Genomic DNA, 17,608 nt, shown 5'->3' with positions numbered 1-17,608 from the left:
AGTTGATGGGGATCACAAGTGAGGAGAGTGCTATTGCTCTCTGGTCTAACTTGCAGGCTTCCTAGAGTAGTCCGGTTGGCACTGTGAGAACAGGATGCTGGATGAGATGGGCCTTTGGCTTGACCTAACAGGACTCTTCTTATGTTCAGGGATGTAGTGTAGTTTTAAAACTTTTTTAAAAAAATGAACGGTAAGGGTGCCTGTCTTAAGTGAATAAAAATACATGTATGCAATTTTTTTTATAAATGTCCCAGTCCCCTGATGCGTGGACGGAGGTGCAAAGCTGATGACCAAACCGCAAATGTTTGGTGGCATGTTTTGCTCTCGTACAACCTTGCAAGTTGGGTTTGGTCTGCGGGTGAAGACCCCACTATGAATTCTCTTTACTTGCATCATCTTTCTTTGTTCCACTGACTTAAACACACTGAGATGATGGTGGTGGCGGTGATGATGATTAATGACTTAATTTTTCTCTGGTCCCTTTTGGTGTGTTGCCTTGTATATTGGACAGTACAAAACTATACCTGTAGCATCCAAGTAGCGTTTTGTTTTGACACAATCCCCCCGCCCACACACACAAAGCCTAGGAGAAGAGGGGGTTCTCCCCCCCCATTTTTAAATCAGTGAATCCTTTCAAAACTGGAAAGCTATGTCAGAGCTGCTCTAGATTTGGGCTCAGAGCCCAGCTGAGCAATTAGGGCCGTCAGTGCTGTTTTGGTTTTAAAAAATGAGTTGACAGTACTTACATCTTAATAAAAGTGCAGTGAGTGCTGGCACTAAGTGGCTGTTATGGGCAGAAAAAAAAAAGAGGTGCCGGCACTCCGTACCCGTGAGTATTGTCACAAAAAAAGCCCTGAGAACTGTAGAAGAAGCTGTTCCTGTTTTTTTTAAGTCCCAAGCAATTCTGCATTAAAAGGACCTGTTTCTGTGCCTAGCATTTGCACCCTTATCAGCCTGTGCAGATTTCAGGTAATAATCGTGCTGACAGTGTCCCTGGGCACCATTGTCTGGGGCTCTCTACACAACATTGCATTTGTTTTTGAAAAGAGTGCTCCGTGCAACTCTCTGCTGTGAAGGGCCTTTTCCCTTCAGCTCTTTTTCCTTGGCCAGCTCTGAAGGTCTAAGTACCACCACTAGGGATAGGGAATGAAGTTGATTCTGTTTGCATTTGAAGGTAAACTTACCAAATTCACATTTTCCAAAACTACATGATCCAAACCATAGCTTTCCTTAGAAGTTCTCGCTTCTCTGAATTTTGCAGCGCAAGTCTCCAGCCAAGTAAAATGCCTATACTAGGGTAAAACGTTCATATAAACAAAGGTATTAGTGAAAATAACATACAAAAGCACTTTGTTAGGAGAACTGGTTTTGCAAAAATGTGCATATTAGGCAAAATTGCATATAAAATGTGTATAGTAGGAAAAATTCACACAAAAATTTATTTATTTATTTATTTATTATTTTATTAGATTTTTATACCGCCCGACTAGCATTAGCTCTCTGGGCGGTGTACAACAAAATATAAAAATACAAAACATCTCAAAATCTCATAATAAATACAGCATAAACATATATAAAAACAAGGGATCAGAAAACAATTACAACAAAATTTAAAACTAAAACAAGTTACATATGCTGATGAGAGCCTGCAAAATGGAAGAAGGCCCAGTGAAGACTCATTTGATATGCAAACTAGTATGTGATACACTGTATGTTTTATGAGCATCCATCTGTGCTCAGGTGCCCCAGAAGGCCTTGCAACAGATTAGCACATCAGTGATGCATGTTTGCTTGTGAGCTGGTCTAGCCTGAACCAGCCCTTTTCAGTTATTAGCTAATCATTGCCAGATGGAAATATTCTCCTCTTGCGCCAAAACATTATTATTGCAGGCAGAGAAGAAAAAGTGCTTGTTCTGTGTACCCATGAAACCTGCAGTCAGGGCTACCTTAAGAACATTGAATCATCGGATTTTAGAGGCAGTCAAAGAGACCTTTGACTCCAGTTGCCTGCTCCTTGCCAGACCTTGCAGTTGGTTTGTGTGTTTGTATACTGCTATTTCATTTAAAAACCCAAAAGTGGTTTACAAGAAGTTAAAAAACAACCTCACCATAAAAACATTAAAAATACGATAAAAACAAAGGTCAGCAATTGCACCATCCCTGACAGATGGTCACCCAGCCTCTGCGAAGGAGATCCCATATCTTCTCAGACCGTCTGTTTCACTCTCAAAGAGCTCTTTCTGGTAGGACGTTTCTCTTAATATTTAGCAGAAATCCACTTCCCTGCTTATTTCAACCATTGGTTCTGATCTTGCCTTCTGGAATAGGGACAGGGGAATCTGTCAATTCTGACTTCTCTCCTTTTCTAATTTAAGTCCAGTTTTTGGCATTTCCACATCACTTTGTGATTTTTTTTAAGTCCACTTCAAAATTCATCAGCATTTTAGTGCGAATTTGTCCTTACATATACATTTTCGTATGCAATTTTGCCTAATATACCCATTTTTGCAAAGAAATTTTCTCTAATGTAATACATATGCATAAAAATATATGCATTTTTATGCACACTATGTGACTGAAGAACTGCATTGCACAATTTGGAGAACTGTGAATTTCAAAGGAGGGCTATGTTTTGATTCTCACATATTTTTGGAAAGTGCAAATTAGGTAAGTTTGCCTTTAAATGTGATATGAACCAAATTTCTCCCCCAAACCTCCTCTGGAGCAATGGGGAACAATTCTTCTGCAGACTGTGTGCTGCAGTACATGAATTCCCCTTTTGAATTTGAGCAAGGTCTGTCTAGTCTAGCATCCAGCTTTCAACACCCATCAGCCAGGTGCCTCTGGGAAATTTGCAAGCCGAGTGATCACACTCCTCCTGTGTCTTATTATATTTATTTGTTTGTTTGTTTATATCCTGTCCTTCCTCCTAGGAGGAGCCTGGGGGGGCAAACAAAAACACTAAAAACACTCTAAAGCAGCGTTACCCAACCTTTTTTGACCCAACGCCCCTTTGCAAAATCTTTTTGTGCCCAACGCCCTCCTCAGATTAAGTATATGGCAATGCTTCCTATTCTTCCCTTAAAATATGAGTAATGCATAAAAGGTATTTTCAATGATTATTACTGATCGTTTTTATCATGCCTTTTTATTGCACTTAGATTACACATTGAATTCTTAGTATGATTTATTAATATACATACATAGTTATAGAAAAGTAAATAAAATGAGATTTATTATAAAATACTAGTGTGATCCTTGAGCTTGATGAGTTTTGGCTAACTTCACAATATCTGGAAGTCCACACAGTATGAACCAATAGAATACGCTGTATTACTTAACAACAAACTCATTCAGTTTACCGGCATTATTTCGTTAAACAAGTTCATTTAAACATCACAAAAACAACGGGTAACGAGTGTGTGCCATTCCTGAAGAAAACCAGCAAACCCTTGGCACTTTTTTTTGCTGTGTTTCTGCTGGTGTTTTGAGAGACCAGAACAGATTAAATGCGTGAGCATGAACTTAATTCTTAAAGCCGTGGCAACCCTTTCCTTTATAAACTGGAGTGTTGATCTGCAGTTGGTCTGGAGGTTGCTTGGAGTTCTGAGGATTTCGTTCCCACCCACTGCTTCATTTCATGTGTTTCATTCCCAAGATGTCTCTGGAAAAGCACCAGAGATCTGTTTTGTGGGGGAGAGATCAGACTGAAAGAGAGAGCATGTCAATTTCAAGTAGAGGTGGACAAAGATGCAATTTACAGTCATTGCTTGCCTGCCTTTGTACCAGGCCCTGCGGACCATTAGCATGTGACCTCCAGAAGGTTGTCCAAAAGGTATTGCACCCCTCAAGCTGAAAAAGCCTGAATTAGCATCTCTGGTTTCAAAGGAAAGTTGTGTATATTTTTTGTGTATTTTAGATATAAATTTATTCCAGTGTTTCTTGATCTTTGCAATCATAATGTTTAACCAAGGTTTGAGGTGAACTGGGTTTGTAAACCATGGCTTGCGTGAAGACGTTACACAGGCACTGAACAAGCCATGGCTAGGTAGGTTTCTTGCCTCTCTAATATCTCTGCCAGAACCCAGACAGGGCTTTCTCAGTGGTGGCACCCTGCATCTGGAATGAGCTCCTCAATAAGATCAGGCAGGCTGCTATGCTATATGGTTCTCATTGACAGTTGAAAACATTTTTTCCCCATCAAGCCTTTGGGCAGTAGCAGCAGGTATCAATTACATTTTTATCAGACTGAGAAATATTGTAGGCTGGTTTTAGATATTCGTAGCATTTAGATTGTGTTTGGTTTGTGATATGTTTATACAGTAGTTGATGTAACCCACCGTGTGACTTTAGGGTGACGTGCAGGATAGAAATCCAGCAACCAGGCTGTTATGTTCTCAACCATGGTTAAGGCAACAAATTGAGGTTAAGTGTTACATCTCTACTGGAATTATATCCGAACTTGGGATTACATTCTTTTTTCTAATGCCTTCATCATATTATGATAAACCCTGATAGCTAACAAGGGTGGTTTTGGGGAAGACTGCTTCTCCAGGAGGAGGGAAGGCTGGCTTTTATTAATTTGCTACAAGGATGTCTGTGACACATCCATATCATAAGGGTTGTGCTTGGATATACAGCTTTGAAAGTCTTTCCTGGATAAGTTGGCTGAAACTTTTTCCTCTTTGAGAAGAACCCCCTTTTTATCTAGCAGCTTCAGAGCTGTTCTGACCTTTTTATTATCCTCCAGGCAGTGTTGAGGGTCAGAGTGTTTTTACCAAGGGCTGCTAAGTGTGCCTTTTATCCTGCATGGTACTCCTTCTGCATGTTGTTAATGTGATGGAGAAAACAAAATAAAAGAAAGCTGTACTTAAACCCAATATACGTTGCACAGCCAGAAGATGCTTCAGGATCCTTCTCTGTCACCGGAGGACCAGGTAGGCTCAGTGGCTGGAAGTGCCTTTTACCAGCTACATCCGTTCCTGGACCAGGAAAACTTGACCATAGTAGTTCAGGCACTGGTGACTTCAATACTGGACTACTGCAATGCTTTTTATATGGGGCTTCTCTTGCACTTGACCTGGAAACTGCAATTAGTGCAGAATGCTGCAGCCAGATTGCTGGCTAGAGTGAGACTCTGTCAGCACATATAATATCTCTGCTCAGAGATCTGTCCTGGTGGCTGGTTTGTTACCGGACCAAGTGGAAGGTGTTACTATTAGTATATAAAGCCCTTAGGCAGCACTGACCCAGATGGACCAATGGTGTGGCTCATTATAAAGCAGCTTCCAAAGTTCTCATTTAACACAGCCATTTGCTCAGGACCATGAGGACTGGCATCTTACTTTATTTTTAGGGGAAGGCTGTAGATGAGTGGCAGAGCACTTATTTTGCATGCAAAAGATCACAGCTTCAATCCCCAGATAGGGCTAGGATATACTCTCGACGGAAACCCTGGATGCCAATCAGTACTGAGCTAGATGAGCTGTTGGTTTGACTCGGAATAAGGCACTTCCCCTAACTCAAGGCAGCATTCCTAAGTGATGCCCCATCTAGGCATTGACCAGATCCAGACCTGCTTAGCTTCAGTGAAGTTGTAGCTTCCATGTGCCTTCATACTATACTCTGGGACCACTCTCTTTTTTGCTGTGATGAAAAGCATCTTCCTCTCTCAATGCATCCCATCAAAGAGAAATGCCACTTCTCTTGTCTTCTTTTCCCAAATGTGCCCAATTAACAAGGGAGCTTTGCTAAGCCCAGTGATGGATTTGGAGCAGGCAGAGCTAGAGGCAGGCTTCATAGGAAGCCCTTGATCCCCAAGCCTGGCCACCACTCCTGTGGACGTTGCCGCTGGCATTTCGCCTCAGAGCAATTTGAATTAAGCAATTTGGGCTCTTCCACTGGAGGCAGTTTCCATATTTGGGACCATTAGGAAAGGGAATTGAAAGCAAAACTGTCAATATCGCAATGCTGTTATACAGATCTAGGGTGAGGAGAGCACATCTGGAATGTTGTGTGCCGTTCTAGTCGCCTTGCCTAAAAGAAGGATGCTGTAGAGCTGGGGAAGGACCCGAAAAGAGCAGCCACAATGACCAAGGGGCAGGAGTGACTCCCCCGTGGGAAAAGGTTGCAACATCTGAGGCTTTTTAGTTTAGAAGAAAAGTGAGTGAAGGAGGGATGTGGTTAGGCAAATTCTGACAAAAATGGAAAAGGGACTGGAAATTTGCTGCAGTTTGTGTGTTCATCTGTGGTCAAGAATAAAAATCAGTCTAGTGAATCATATTAATTCACATTGTCATCATTGTTTTTTTTAAGTCCACAAAGATACATAATTAATGATGGGTTTTTTTACATTGCTTTGAAATTTCCCTTACATTGAAATGAATGTAATTTACGTAAGTTGCTTAAATAGTTACGCAACTTACATTAAATAGCGGGCAGTGAGGCAAATAACATAGTAATTGGAAGAAACCAAACTGCAGTGGCACGGAAACAGCACTGATTGTGAAAAATACAGGTCAGAATTGAAACCACTGCCTTCTTACATCTCTAGACGTGATAGATTTGTGCATAATGTCGAGAAAATGGATAGAGGAGTTTTTCTTCCTTTGTCACTGTGCTAGAGTGAAGCACAATGTTAGGAGATTCAGGACAGACAAAAGGAAAGGACTCCTTCACGCAGGGCGTAGTTAAACTATGGAATTCGCTCCCAATGATGGCCACCAATATGGATGGCTTTAAAAGAGGATGAGATAAGTTAATGGAGGATGAACCTCCACTTCACGCTGCTGGCAAGATGCACAAGCTGCCTTAAGTCTGTTCAGCCCCCACCCCAGATTGCGCCCTTAGTTTCCTTTCCTGACCAGAACGCTCAGTGCCATTCGCGTCCTGCGAGCATCAGAGGTGTGTGGTGCATTAGAATAGGTGCTGAGAACCTTTGGCCCTCCTGGATGTTGCTGAACTGCAACTCCCATCAGCCCTAGCAAGTATGGACAATAGCCAGAGATGATAGGAGTTATAGTTCAGTGGCATTTGGAGGGCCAAAGTTTCCCTTTGGAGGGCCAAACTTCCCTGTGTTAGAGGCATTCTCAGTGGCTGCACCCAAGCTCTAGACAGAGCTCCCTCTCTATGGAGGTCCATCTACTGATTGCCTTCCACTGCTAAGTGAATACATTTTTTATGATGATTTTTTAAGACAGGCTTTCAAACTTGCATTGATTTTCTTGTTTCAACAGATGGCTTTGGTTTTAGTTCAATTGCTGCTCTTTGTTCTAGCCCATTTCCTCATTTTATACATCTTGGCGTTGCTTTTAGATGCTGTTTTCTTGTGTTTATACTTTATGTTTTCTTGTATTTAGCAGGCTTTGGGGCACAGTGAGGAAGGCGGGATATAAATCTACAAAAGTGAACAGGGAATCCCCATTCCCTCAGGAAATGAAGATCCTATGAGCATATTCTGTATACGCCATGCAGCGGACGGGCAGTGGAAGGTTGTTTTTGATGTACTGCACGCACACAGGGCAAAGCACCTCAGGGCCAAGCAATTAGGGAACTTCATTAAAACCCTTTTTCTCCCACGCAAAAAAAACACAAAACCCACAAACCAGCAGGCAAAGCAAGGTGACTTTACACAGCATGGAACAGCTACTGACAAGCCGTGCTTGCTTATTTCTGTGTAATAATGACTTTAATTAGGTGCATTAGTAGCATGCGCAATTTAATTCCAATGGAAAATCCTACACAATTGGGAGAAATTAATGGTTCAACTGTTGCTGATTCTCCTCCCTCCTCAAATATGGAACATGTTTCAAGAGGAGAAAGAGGAGAGAAATATCTGGGGGTGTGGGAGAGAAGCATGCAGTTGTTGTAACAGGTCTCCAAGGCACAGAAGGCAAATAGCTTACCCATAGTTACAGAGGCCAGGAAAGGCACTGCCTGAGCAAATAACAGCTGGCCCATTCCACAATCTGCCATTTTGGTAGCAAGAGGCCGAACACAATGTCAGTGGGGCAGTGGAATCCACTCCGAGTTTTAGTCCAAACTTTCACAGCGCTGTCCAAGGTGTTTTCTGTATTTATTTATTTTAACTGACTGGGTCCCCTGCCAATTAGTTCCTCGCACATGTGCCTTGGCTGTCTGAGAGTTAAACAGCTAGCATGCTGGATCCACACCCCAGGTGGGTAGAGTCCCCGCTCAGCCAGCAGGCAGATGCTCCAGCAGGTACAAATGGCTTGCCCAGTTCCTCACCCTTTGCTAGCCCTCTTTGAAGGCATACGCTCTAGTTCACAAGGGTCTTGCTGTTGCCTTAAATCAGGGGCAGGCAACCTGGTGCCCTCCCGACATTGATGGACGACTCTTCCTATCAATTTGAGGTTGTAGGTAGGGGGAGGAGTTCACCCAAGCCTGGCTACTTCCCAGACACAGCAGGGGGAGCGTCCGTTACAGCCTGATGATGTTACCGAGAGCGGGACAAGCAGAGAACCTGCGTGCATATCATGAGCACATCATCGTATACATGAAGCCTTTTGCAGGTCTGCTGCAAACTGAAATAACCCCCATCAGGAGCAACACAAAGAAAGGCACACTCCGAGCATCGTGCATTAACTAGTTTAAGTGCACCACTCTCCTACCTGCTCTCTGCAGACATCTCCCATTTAAGCTAGCAGTTTAATTAAAAATGACTGGGCGGCAGGTAGGAAAAGTAACATCTTTAATTGCTGCACTGCAGGAAGAGAGCGCTTTCAAAGTCATTAGAGCAGCCTTCACAAACCTGGCGCCTTGTGGATATTTTGGACCGTAACTATCATAATCATCATCAATCCGCCCCAGCTAGCACTGTGCTTAGATTCAGACATACCTGTGACCTGGCCTTCAACAGGAGCACTTTCCACCTTGAGTTGTTGTCAGGAGAACAGCTCAGATCCTTTTGTAGGAGTGACACAGCCTAGAAGCAGGAACAACCAGCCCATAATTAGAACCTCATTTTGAGGGATTCATACATGCATGTTGAATCATTTGGGGACGGCAGCCCCAAGTGGTCAACTCTGGGCATGTGTGAATGAGCCATCACAGGACACAGATGGAGCTTCCTTGTTGGCTCACTGCAGAACTTGCCAAGTGCCTGCAAATCTCTGCACTGAGCAATGTTTGCAGACGCTTCAGACCCTGGGTGGGGTGGGGAATGAAATGTGAGCCAGATGTTGGTGCATGGAGTCCTACATTTGAACTCTGTCTTCTGGTGACTGTTACTTAAGTCCCCTTGGGGTTAAAGAAATCTAAGTAGGGAACTGTAACTTCTCAAAAGCAACTCTCAACTGCAGCAACCAAGGCCTCTTGTTTTTAGACATGTTGCAAATACAGATTATTTCTTTCCAGTACAGAAATGTTTATCTGGCACCATCTTGTGCCAAAAACCAGTCATTGTGCACTGGGCAGGAAATACAGTGTACAGTACTGGCAAAGTTTTTTTCCCTCCACCTGCTGAAAGTGTTCAACCCGCCTTCCCGCATAGCCCTCCCCAGCCAGGTGCCCTGCAGATGTTTTGGATTGCAGGTCCCATCAGCCCCAGCCAGCACAGCTGTGCTCCCATCAGCCCCGATCATACAGTCACGGTCCAAAACACCCTAAGGGCACCAGGTTGGAGGAGGCTGTTGTAAAGAAAGAAGGGGGAAGGGTTTCAATCACTCTTTGACGAACAGGCATCATTTTAATTGTACATGATGAACTTTAGGACTACAAGCAGGATGTTGGAGATTTGTGACCTGGGATTTTCAAAGACGGGCCAGGGAAAGAATTAGAAATGGCGTGGAGGGGTGCTAGACCTCTCCCAGTCCCCAGGGGATAATCAGGTCACAAAGGCGTGGGGTCTGGGGCTGCAATAAGGCCCATACTCACGATAATTAATATGGGCGCTTTACTTCTTAACACCTTTTAGCCAAGGAGGGCTAAAGGTGCAGTCTCCCTACCTCCCCGTTCACCATGTCCTTATAGGAGAAACGAGCCCAGTTATGGAATCCCATCCCTTCCCATAGAAGACTGGCACTAGGTTTATGAGATTTTGGCACGAGAGACACTGATTTACCCAGGCCTTTGGACAATATGCTGTCCGCTCAGTCTGTATTTACTTCAAGGGTGGGGAACCAGTGACTCTCCAGATGTTGCTGAACTACAGTTCCCATGAGCCCCAGAGCAAACATGCCCAATAGACAGGGATGATGGGAGTTGTAGTTCAACATCTGGAGGGCCAAAGGTTCCCCACAAATTACTGTTACATTGAGGCTTATTCTTGTTGTTGCATTTTAATGTTTTATTATTGAAATGACGCCTTTCTTGGCAATGAAGGGCAAATACAAATCTTTTAAGTAAATGGAAAGCTTTTGGGGAGCTGGATTGGGGCCCTTGACTTCCATCCTGTTGCCTGTCTCTGTGCCAGGCTGATTCACGTGGAAGGAAACAGTTGCGATTTTCTGTCCCATGCGGAGGGGGAGATCAAGATGGGGCTTTGAGTGATGGACCCACAGCTCAGTGAGGTGAATCAGCGCAATCCCTTCCGCCTCCAAAAACCACCCCTGCCACTCTGTCAGGCGCCCTGCCGAGAATTCTGATGGCAACTGATGGCAAAAGATGGCTGGCAACTGCCAAACGAGTTCTCGCCTTGTCTGCCTGAAGCATCAAGCTTGTGTCTGGTCTCCCGTGCTGATGGGTTTTTGAGTTTTAAGAGAGTCAGAAGAGCCTGCTGGATCAGGCTGAAGGGGGTCCAACTAGTCCAGCCTCCTGTCCTCACAGTGGCCAACCAGATGCCCCAAAGGGAAGCCCGCAAGCAGGACCTGAGCGCAAGAGCAATTCTCCCCTCCTGCAGTTTCCAGGAACTGGAATTCTGTCGCCTACTGTAGAGCCAGAGCATAACCATTGTGCCTGGTAGCCTTTGATACCATTTTCTTTTGCTAATACATTGGGGCATGCACAGTGGGGAGGAGAGCCTGGCTGGGAGGCCAGAGTCTGTGAGTTCAAATCCCGCTCGTGTCTCCTGGGCATCAAGGGCCAACTAACGATCACCCCACAGCGAGTGGCTCAGGGGTGACGTGCCCTGCCACCTGGGCAGCCGTGGGCAAGCTGCAGAGTCCCAAGGAGCCCAGTTGCCCCCCAGCCAGGGCCGGATTATCCATTAGGCTTAGTAGGCTGAAGCCTAGAGGCCCGGAGCACTTGGGGGCCCGCGATCCGTGGAAGCAGGACAACAGCCGCAGATCGCGGGACAAGAGCTTCCGAACCGCCCGCCATCCCCACGCTTCATTTACCTTTTTCTCTGCTGTTTTTTGCTGTTTGCCATCAATCAAGATGGTGGCAGAGGCTTCAGCCTCTTAGGGAAACTTTGGCAGCCATCTTGATGGATGGCAAACCTGAGCGCGCAATGCGCGCAGCTGCAAAAAATGCGGAAAGGTAGGTGAAGCGGGGTGGGTAGGATGGGATGGGACAGCGGGCGGCTCAGAATCAGCCAAGGGGCCCTCCTCAGCTTAATCTGGCCCTGCCCCCAGCTGGCCATTGCGGGCAAGGAAGGGGCCGGCTTGTGCAGCTGTGGCAAGCTGAGCAGGCCCTGGCCAGCTGGGGAGGACTAGCCTCAGAGGGAGGCAATGGGAAACCCCCTCTGAACACCACTTACCATGAAAACCCTGTTCATAGGGTTGCCATAAGTCGGGATCACTTGAAGGCAGTCCATTTCCATGTTTGGGGTATGACAGTAAGTCAGGCTGGAGCGTGGCAAGGCATCTCCAAGTGGCCCCCAAAGTCAGCCTGGCAGCCTGGTGCCCTCCTGATGTGTCTTGGGTGACAGTTCTGACCAGCACTAGCCAGCATGAGCGCATGAGGTAGAGGCTGATGGGAGGCCAGCCATGCAGCCTGGGAAGCTCTTGATCTGAGGGGTGCGTATGTGCGTCAGGAGCTGAGATCGCATGAGCTCCGCAAGCCCCCATACAAGCACTAAGGTGGAGACCAGTGACATTTGTAGAGTGCTTTTCCTAAGTGCTCAAAGCGCTTCCGGTGGATGATCTCAGTAATCTTCACAACAACCCTGTAAGTTAGGCCACTCTTTGTTGCTGCAGTTTGGAAACTGGAGGCTGAGGGTCACCTCCAACTAGGTTCTATGCTGAGTGGACTCATTAAAATTAAGGTACCTACGTCAACCATCCCCATCAATTTCAATGGGTCTCCTTTGAGCAGGACTATTATTGGATACTACCCTGAAAGAACAGCAGCTTGCCTTGTGGTTGCCATCTGTTTGTGGCTGACCTGCAATTTGAAATGTGGGATCTTTTAAGTTTCCTCCTCATGTTGTCAACAAACCGGCCTGTGCCAGCTCCCAAACCTCACTCCAACCAAGCAAAGAGGAATACAGGAAAGCCTTGAAGTGGAGAAATGGGCATCTTTTTCACTGGGGAAAAAGGTCCCTGGGAAGGAGCTGTCAGGTTTGAAATAAGAGGGGAAATAGGCCAAGCCAGGCAGTCTAGTTTCAGTGTGCCAGTCTTCCTGCTGCCCTGGGAGGAGGCTGGTGTGCTGGGCACAGGTAGGGCACAAAGAAGCTGCCTGTTGAAATGCTGCCTGGGCAAAAAGCAGCTGAGCTCAGAATGGTGTCAGGAGCTGAGAAGCGTTAAGTCTTTTTTATGTTTTCTTTTTATGTAATTTGCTGCCTGTCCCTTGCTCTGCTCTCTGCCAACAACCAGGTTTCATGGGAGAAGGGCGTTAATTCAAGCTTCTAAAGCCAGGGCAGGAGAGATGGCTTTGCTAATGGGGCATGACATTGTAAGACATGCGTGGCCCACAAAGCTCCCTCCCCAGGCAGAAATCGGCCCATTTAGATTCTGAGCCTTATTGTGGAGCCTGCCATTGTACTTAAATTGCAAGCTGCTTCCTTGGGTGTTGAATATTGTGTTGTTTCTGAGTGGCGACAGGAGAGCCCTCCCCACTCTCAGCAGCTGCTGGTCAGAGAACTGCAGCGCCTGAACGGACTTGCTTAGTAACTTTATCCACATCACCTGACTGATGCCTGCACATCTTTGGTTTATTTTATGATTCCCAACAGCCCCAGCCAGGACAGCCATGCTCCCAGAATAGGCTTGAGGCTTCCGTTGCAGCAGGCTAGCCTCTTCGGTTTCTAGCTTTTGCCCTGCTGATCTTTAGCATTGTTCTTTGCTTTGCTAGGCCTGGCTGACAGAAATCCATGAATATGCAAAGCAAGACGTGGTCCTGATGTTGCTGGGAAACAAGGTGAGCTCCAGGCCTAGCAGCCAAACAATATGCCTGATACTGAGTGGCAATAGAAGTTGTTTGCGGGCAGGATGAGGGTGGGGTGCAATGGCAGGTGCTTTTTCGTGGCAAAAGATATGATATCAAAGGGGAGTGGGTGCCCCAGCGCTGATTATGAGACCAGTACACACCAGCTGTATGGTGGAAGCTGGTCCATTAAGGGAAATGGGGCATTGCTCTACCAACCTGCCTTCTTGCCTACAGCCACTCAGGAGGTGGTTCCACCTGTCATTGCTTCTGGCTCAACCTATGATTGGGTCTACCTGCCTACGGCCCCAATCCAGGCTGGGGGCACCAGCCACCTCTGCAACTAAAGGATGCAATTCTGCTGCAAACCGCTGTTGCCTTTTTCTCACCCCTAGGTGGACTCGACCCAGGAGCGAGTGGTGAAACGAGAGGATGGGGAGAAATTAGCCAAGGTACAGGAGTCACCTGCCTGCTAGGATCGGGGCCACCCCTCACTAACTTAAATTGAAATTCTGCTTCAAGAGAGGCTAATTTCTGCAAGCCGATAATGATGACGATTTCATTTTATATACCGCCCTCCCTTCCAAAGGAGTTGTGCACATGAAGGAAATTTGCATATACTTTCTTAATTTTATTTATTTAAATATTTCTACACTGCTTTGTATCTTTGGGGGGGGATCTCAAAAGTGGTTTACAACCTAGATTAAAGCATCAAACAAAAATTAAAAGAAAACATTACAAATCAATGTCCAATATAAAAGAGACGTTAAAGCAGCATTATTAACAGAACAGTAAGTTTTCTCTTAAACATAAACCTGACAGATAAAAATCAAATACAGAAATGCAACAAACTCCACAAAAGTGTTGTTTGTAATTAAAAATAATTGAGACAGAAGCCACACACACACACACACTGCAGCCTCTTCCACATATGTCCTTAGTAGTCCTCCGCATCCAAGCCTCCCTCTGGTTATCATTTTTGTTTACTTTATGCTGCTTGTCTTAAAGCAGCCCTCCTCCACCTGGCTGGATTACAGCTCCCAGCCAGCCCAGCTGTACTTCTGCCAGTCCCAGTATCCCACAACTGTGTCAGCTGGGGCTGCTGGGAGCTGTCATCCAAAATGTTTGGGGGCCAGCCGGGTTGGGGAAAAGTGTCTTCGGGAGCTGCAGTGATCTGCACTGCACGCAGACACACATTTAGCTCTGTCCATCACGGCCATAAGCTAAAAAACCTGTATGACTTTAAAAAATGAAAGGCATGGTCCTTGCATAATTCTTCATACATTTCATCCTGGGCTTTTCCTGCTTTTACATGGAATTGTGGGATATATATATATATATAGCCCCTGCGTGCACTCAGAAGCATGACTGTGTCCCCGCTGGGGTCATAACATACTGATAAGCTCAGAGGTCATTGGGAAGCTTGGTCTGTCAGGTGCATTCAAAGCGATATCCATGGGACAATCAATTTCCATCGTTAGCCAGTGTTTAACTATGCAAGCTGGAGTAGAAGACACTCAAGAATATCAGGAAACAAAACAATTTCACCTGCTCTAAGCTAAGCACTCCCTTCTGTTCCATCTTTCCTCAGGATCTTAGCAGCATGGTAGAGTATGGATTTTCTTGCAACTCAAAGATTTGTCAAGATAAATGTTTTGGGTAGCGTCTTCGGTGAGAGTAACTTGCTTGCAGCAATGATCCCTCAGTGGCCCATTCTCACACAGATGTGCTGTTTTTAGTGTTACTTCATAACCTCAATTTAGTGGCAGTGATGAAGGCCTCTAGCTCAGCCTTTCCCAAGGTGGTGCCCTCCAGATGTTTTGGACTACAACTCCCATCAGCCTAAGCTAGCATGGCTGATGGGAGTTGTAGTCTGAAACATCTGGAGGGTATCAAGTCGGGGAAGGCTGAGCTAGATTTCTTTTTAAAAGAGCGACTGAATGTAGGGGAAAGGCTGGCAGTGAATGCCGTCTTTTACTTTTTCAGGAATACGGAGTGCCCTTCATGGAGACCAGTGCCAAGAGTGGTTTGAATGTTGACTTAGCATTCACAGCCATTGCCAAGTAAGTTGTTTCATTTTGACTTTCCTTCCGGCTCAACTTGCTCAAGTCGCATGGAACTTTTACGTTCTCCAAGGCCTCTCATTTCTGTCTGCAGTTTTGATTGCTCAGGTGAAAGGGGCGAGGAGAGGGGTGGAGAAGATAAGAACCTGAAGAGGACTCTGCCGGACTGGGCAAAAGGTCTAGCTAGTTCACCATCTCATTTCTCAGCAGCTGCCGTTTTTAAAGGGGTGGGGAGGGGAACCCATGTCCTCCAGACGACAAGTGGTCCACTTCTCATCAGCCCAAGCCACCATAGTCAATTATCAAAAGACAACATCTGGAACATCTGGAGGGCCACAGGTTCCCCATCCCTAAGGAAACAGCTGTCTCCCTCAGGTGTTCTCCAGCATCTGGTGTTCAGTGTCATACCTGGTCTTAACTATGGCCTTGTCTCTGGGCAGCGAGTTTGGACTAGATAGCATTTCACTTTGTACTGAGAGCTGCTATCACATCATTTTATATGTTTTTAAAGCTTTTTTAAATGTTTTTAAAGATATTTTTAAGGATGTTTTGTTGTAAGGGCTCCACCTCAACCGAAGATCATCTGCTTTGCATGCAGGCCGCAGGGTCAGTCCTTGGCATCTGGGAAACTCTCCTCTGAAAATCTGGACAGCGGATTGCCAATCAGTGCCAACTATAGTGAGCTAGACAGACCAGTGATCTGCCTCAGTAAAAGGCAGCTCCCCATAGCACAGGGGTGGCCAAACTTGCTTACTGTAAGAGCCACATATGATAAAATTCAGATGCTTGAGAGCCGCAAGACACGAACAAACATTACACACACGTTTTTATTGTTACATGCACATTTTGTTACAAAAACTTTATACAAATATTAAGAAATATATGTACGTAATAATATTTATTCATGTGCATGTAGTTTTGAAACTGTTAATTTGTATTAGTTTCAATAGTCACAAAGTACACATATATATACCAGTGAGGGCTGGAGTCCAACAGCCCCTGGAGGGCTTCCCGTCCCTGCCATAAACGAACAAGACATGCCAGGACTCAGCCTGGCCTACCTCACAGGGATGCTGTGAAGGGAAAACTGGGCGGGGGGAGAAGCCCACAGGGGCCCCAGAGTCTTGGAAGAAAAAGCAGGAGAACAACAAGGTCAGAAATAACAACACTAAAGAAAGAACCAAGAGGAGAACACTACAAAACAAAGTAGGACGATGATAACAACCATTTATTATTTATTAAACTTATATCCTTCTCAAAGAAGCCCAGGGTGGCAAACCCACAAGCCATAAATAAAACACCTAAAAACTATTCAAATGCAGAAGGAATTATTATTATTATTGTTATAACAACAACGCTACAAAATGAACTAGGATGATGGTATTAATAATGGGTTGCATCCAGTGTTCGTCCTCCTCAGAGTAGACTCATTCAAATTGAAGGGCACTGACTAACTTGGGCCCATTCATCTCAGTGGGCCTACTCTGACTAAAACTTAATTGGATGCAACAACTCAACAATGCTACAAAAATTAGAGAGATCAAAATGATGGTATCCATAATAATAATGATAATAATATTACTATAAAAAGAACTGAGGCGGCTGGCAGTGTGGGGCCCTGGTTTGGGGTGCTCACGCAAAGGCGCCCACAGCCAAGAGGCGGCTACTCAGCCGGGTTCCCAGCCATCAGCCCCTCAGTAAAGGGAAGCAATACAGGCGCCTCAGATATCTCCGCGCGGGAACCGCTTTTTTTACCTCAGTGGGGAAAAGGCGCGAAAGAGTGAGGAGGGCCCAAGCGGAAGCGGCAGTACTAGGGGTGAAGCAGGGAGGCGGCTCTGGAGCACCGCTTCTGCCCTCATGGTGCCCCTTCGGCCAATGGCGCCTCCCTGGAAGCAGCACGTGGCGAGGGCAGTGCTGGCGCTGCGTCAATACGGTCTCTCGCGTGCGGACTGCCCGCCCGCCCTGCCTCAGCACGAAAGGGAAAGCGGCGGCTGCAACGCCAGCAGCATCTCCACCATCGCCAGCCCTGGGCTTGCTTCGTCGAGGATGGTGGTTTGGCTGACCGAGCCGCACATATATGTCAAAGAGCCGCATGTGGCTCACGAGCTGCGGTTTGGCCACCCCTGCCATATTCTGATATAATAATGGGCAAATAATACCTGCCTTCCAGGGTTGTTCTATAACAGCTTCCCAACCTGTGAACCGTGGACCAACACTGGGACACAGCCTGTCCACGTTAAAAATTCGTATTGTATTTTGATTGCTTCTTTTATTCGTTATAT

General features: G+C 45.7%; 1 protein-coding gene across 2 annotated transcripts in view; it reads left to right on the top strand.

The window, feature by feature from the left end:
- RAB26 (RAB26, member RAS oncogene family) overlaps positions 1-17,608 on the top strand; it is a 112,167-nt gene that overhangs the window by 91,508 nt on the left and 3,051 nt on the right. For both annotated transcript variants that reach the window (XM_061599671.1, XM_061599672.1), the window contains exons 6-8: positions 13,192-13,257; positions 13,659-13,715; positions 15,250-15,326. In XM_061599671.1, the coding sequence (XP_061455655.1) occupies positions 13,192-13,257; positions 13,659-13,715; positions 15,250-15,326 (200 nt within the window). The remainder of the gene's footprint in view (positions 1-13,191; positions 13,258-13,658; positions 13,716-15,249; positions 15,327-17,608) is intronic.

This window comes from Rhineura floridana, chromosome 17, assembly GCF_030035675.1.
Source record: "Rhineura floridana isolate rRhiFlo1 chromosome 17, rRhiFlo1.hap2, whole genome shotgun sequence".
NCBI classification, from domain to species: Eukaryota; Metazoa; Chordata; class Lepidosauria; order Squamata; family Rhineuridae; genus Rhineura; species Rhineura floridana.
Note: the sequence above shows the minus strand (reverse complement) of the source record. Positions and strands in the feature narration are given on the sequence as shown.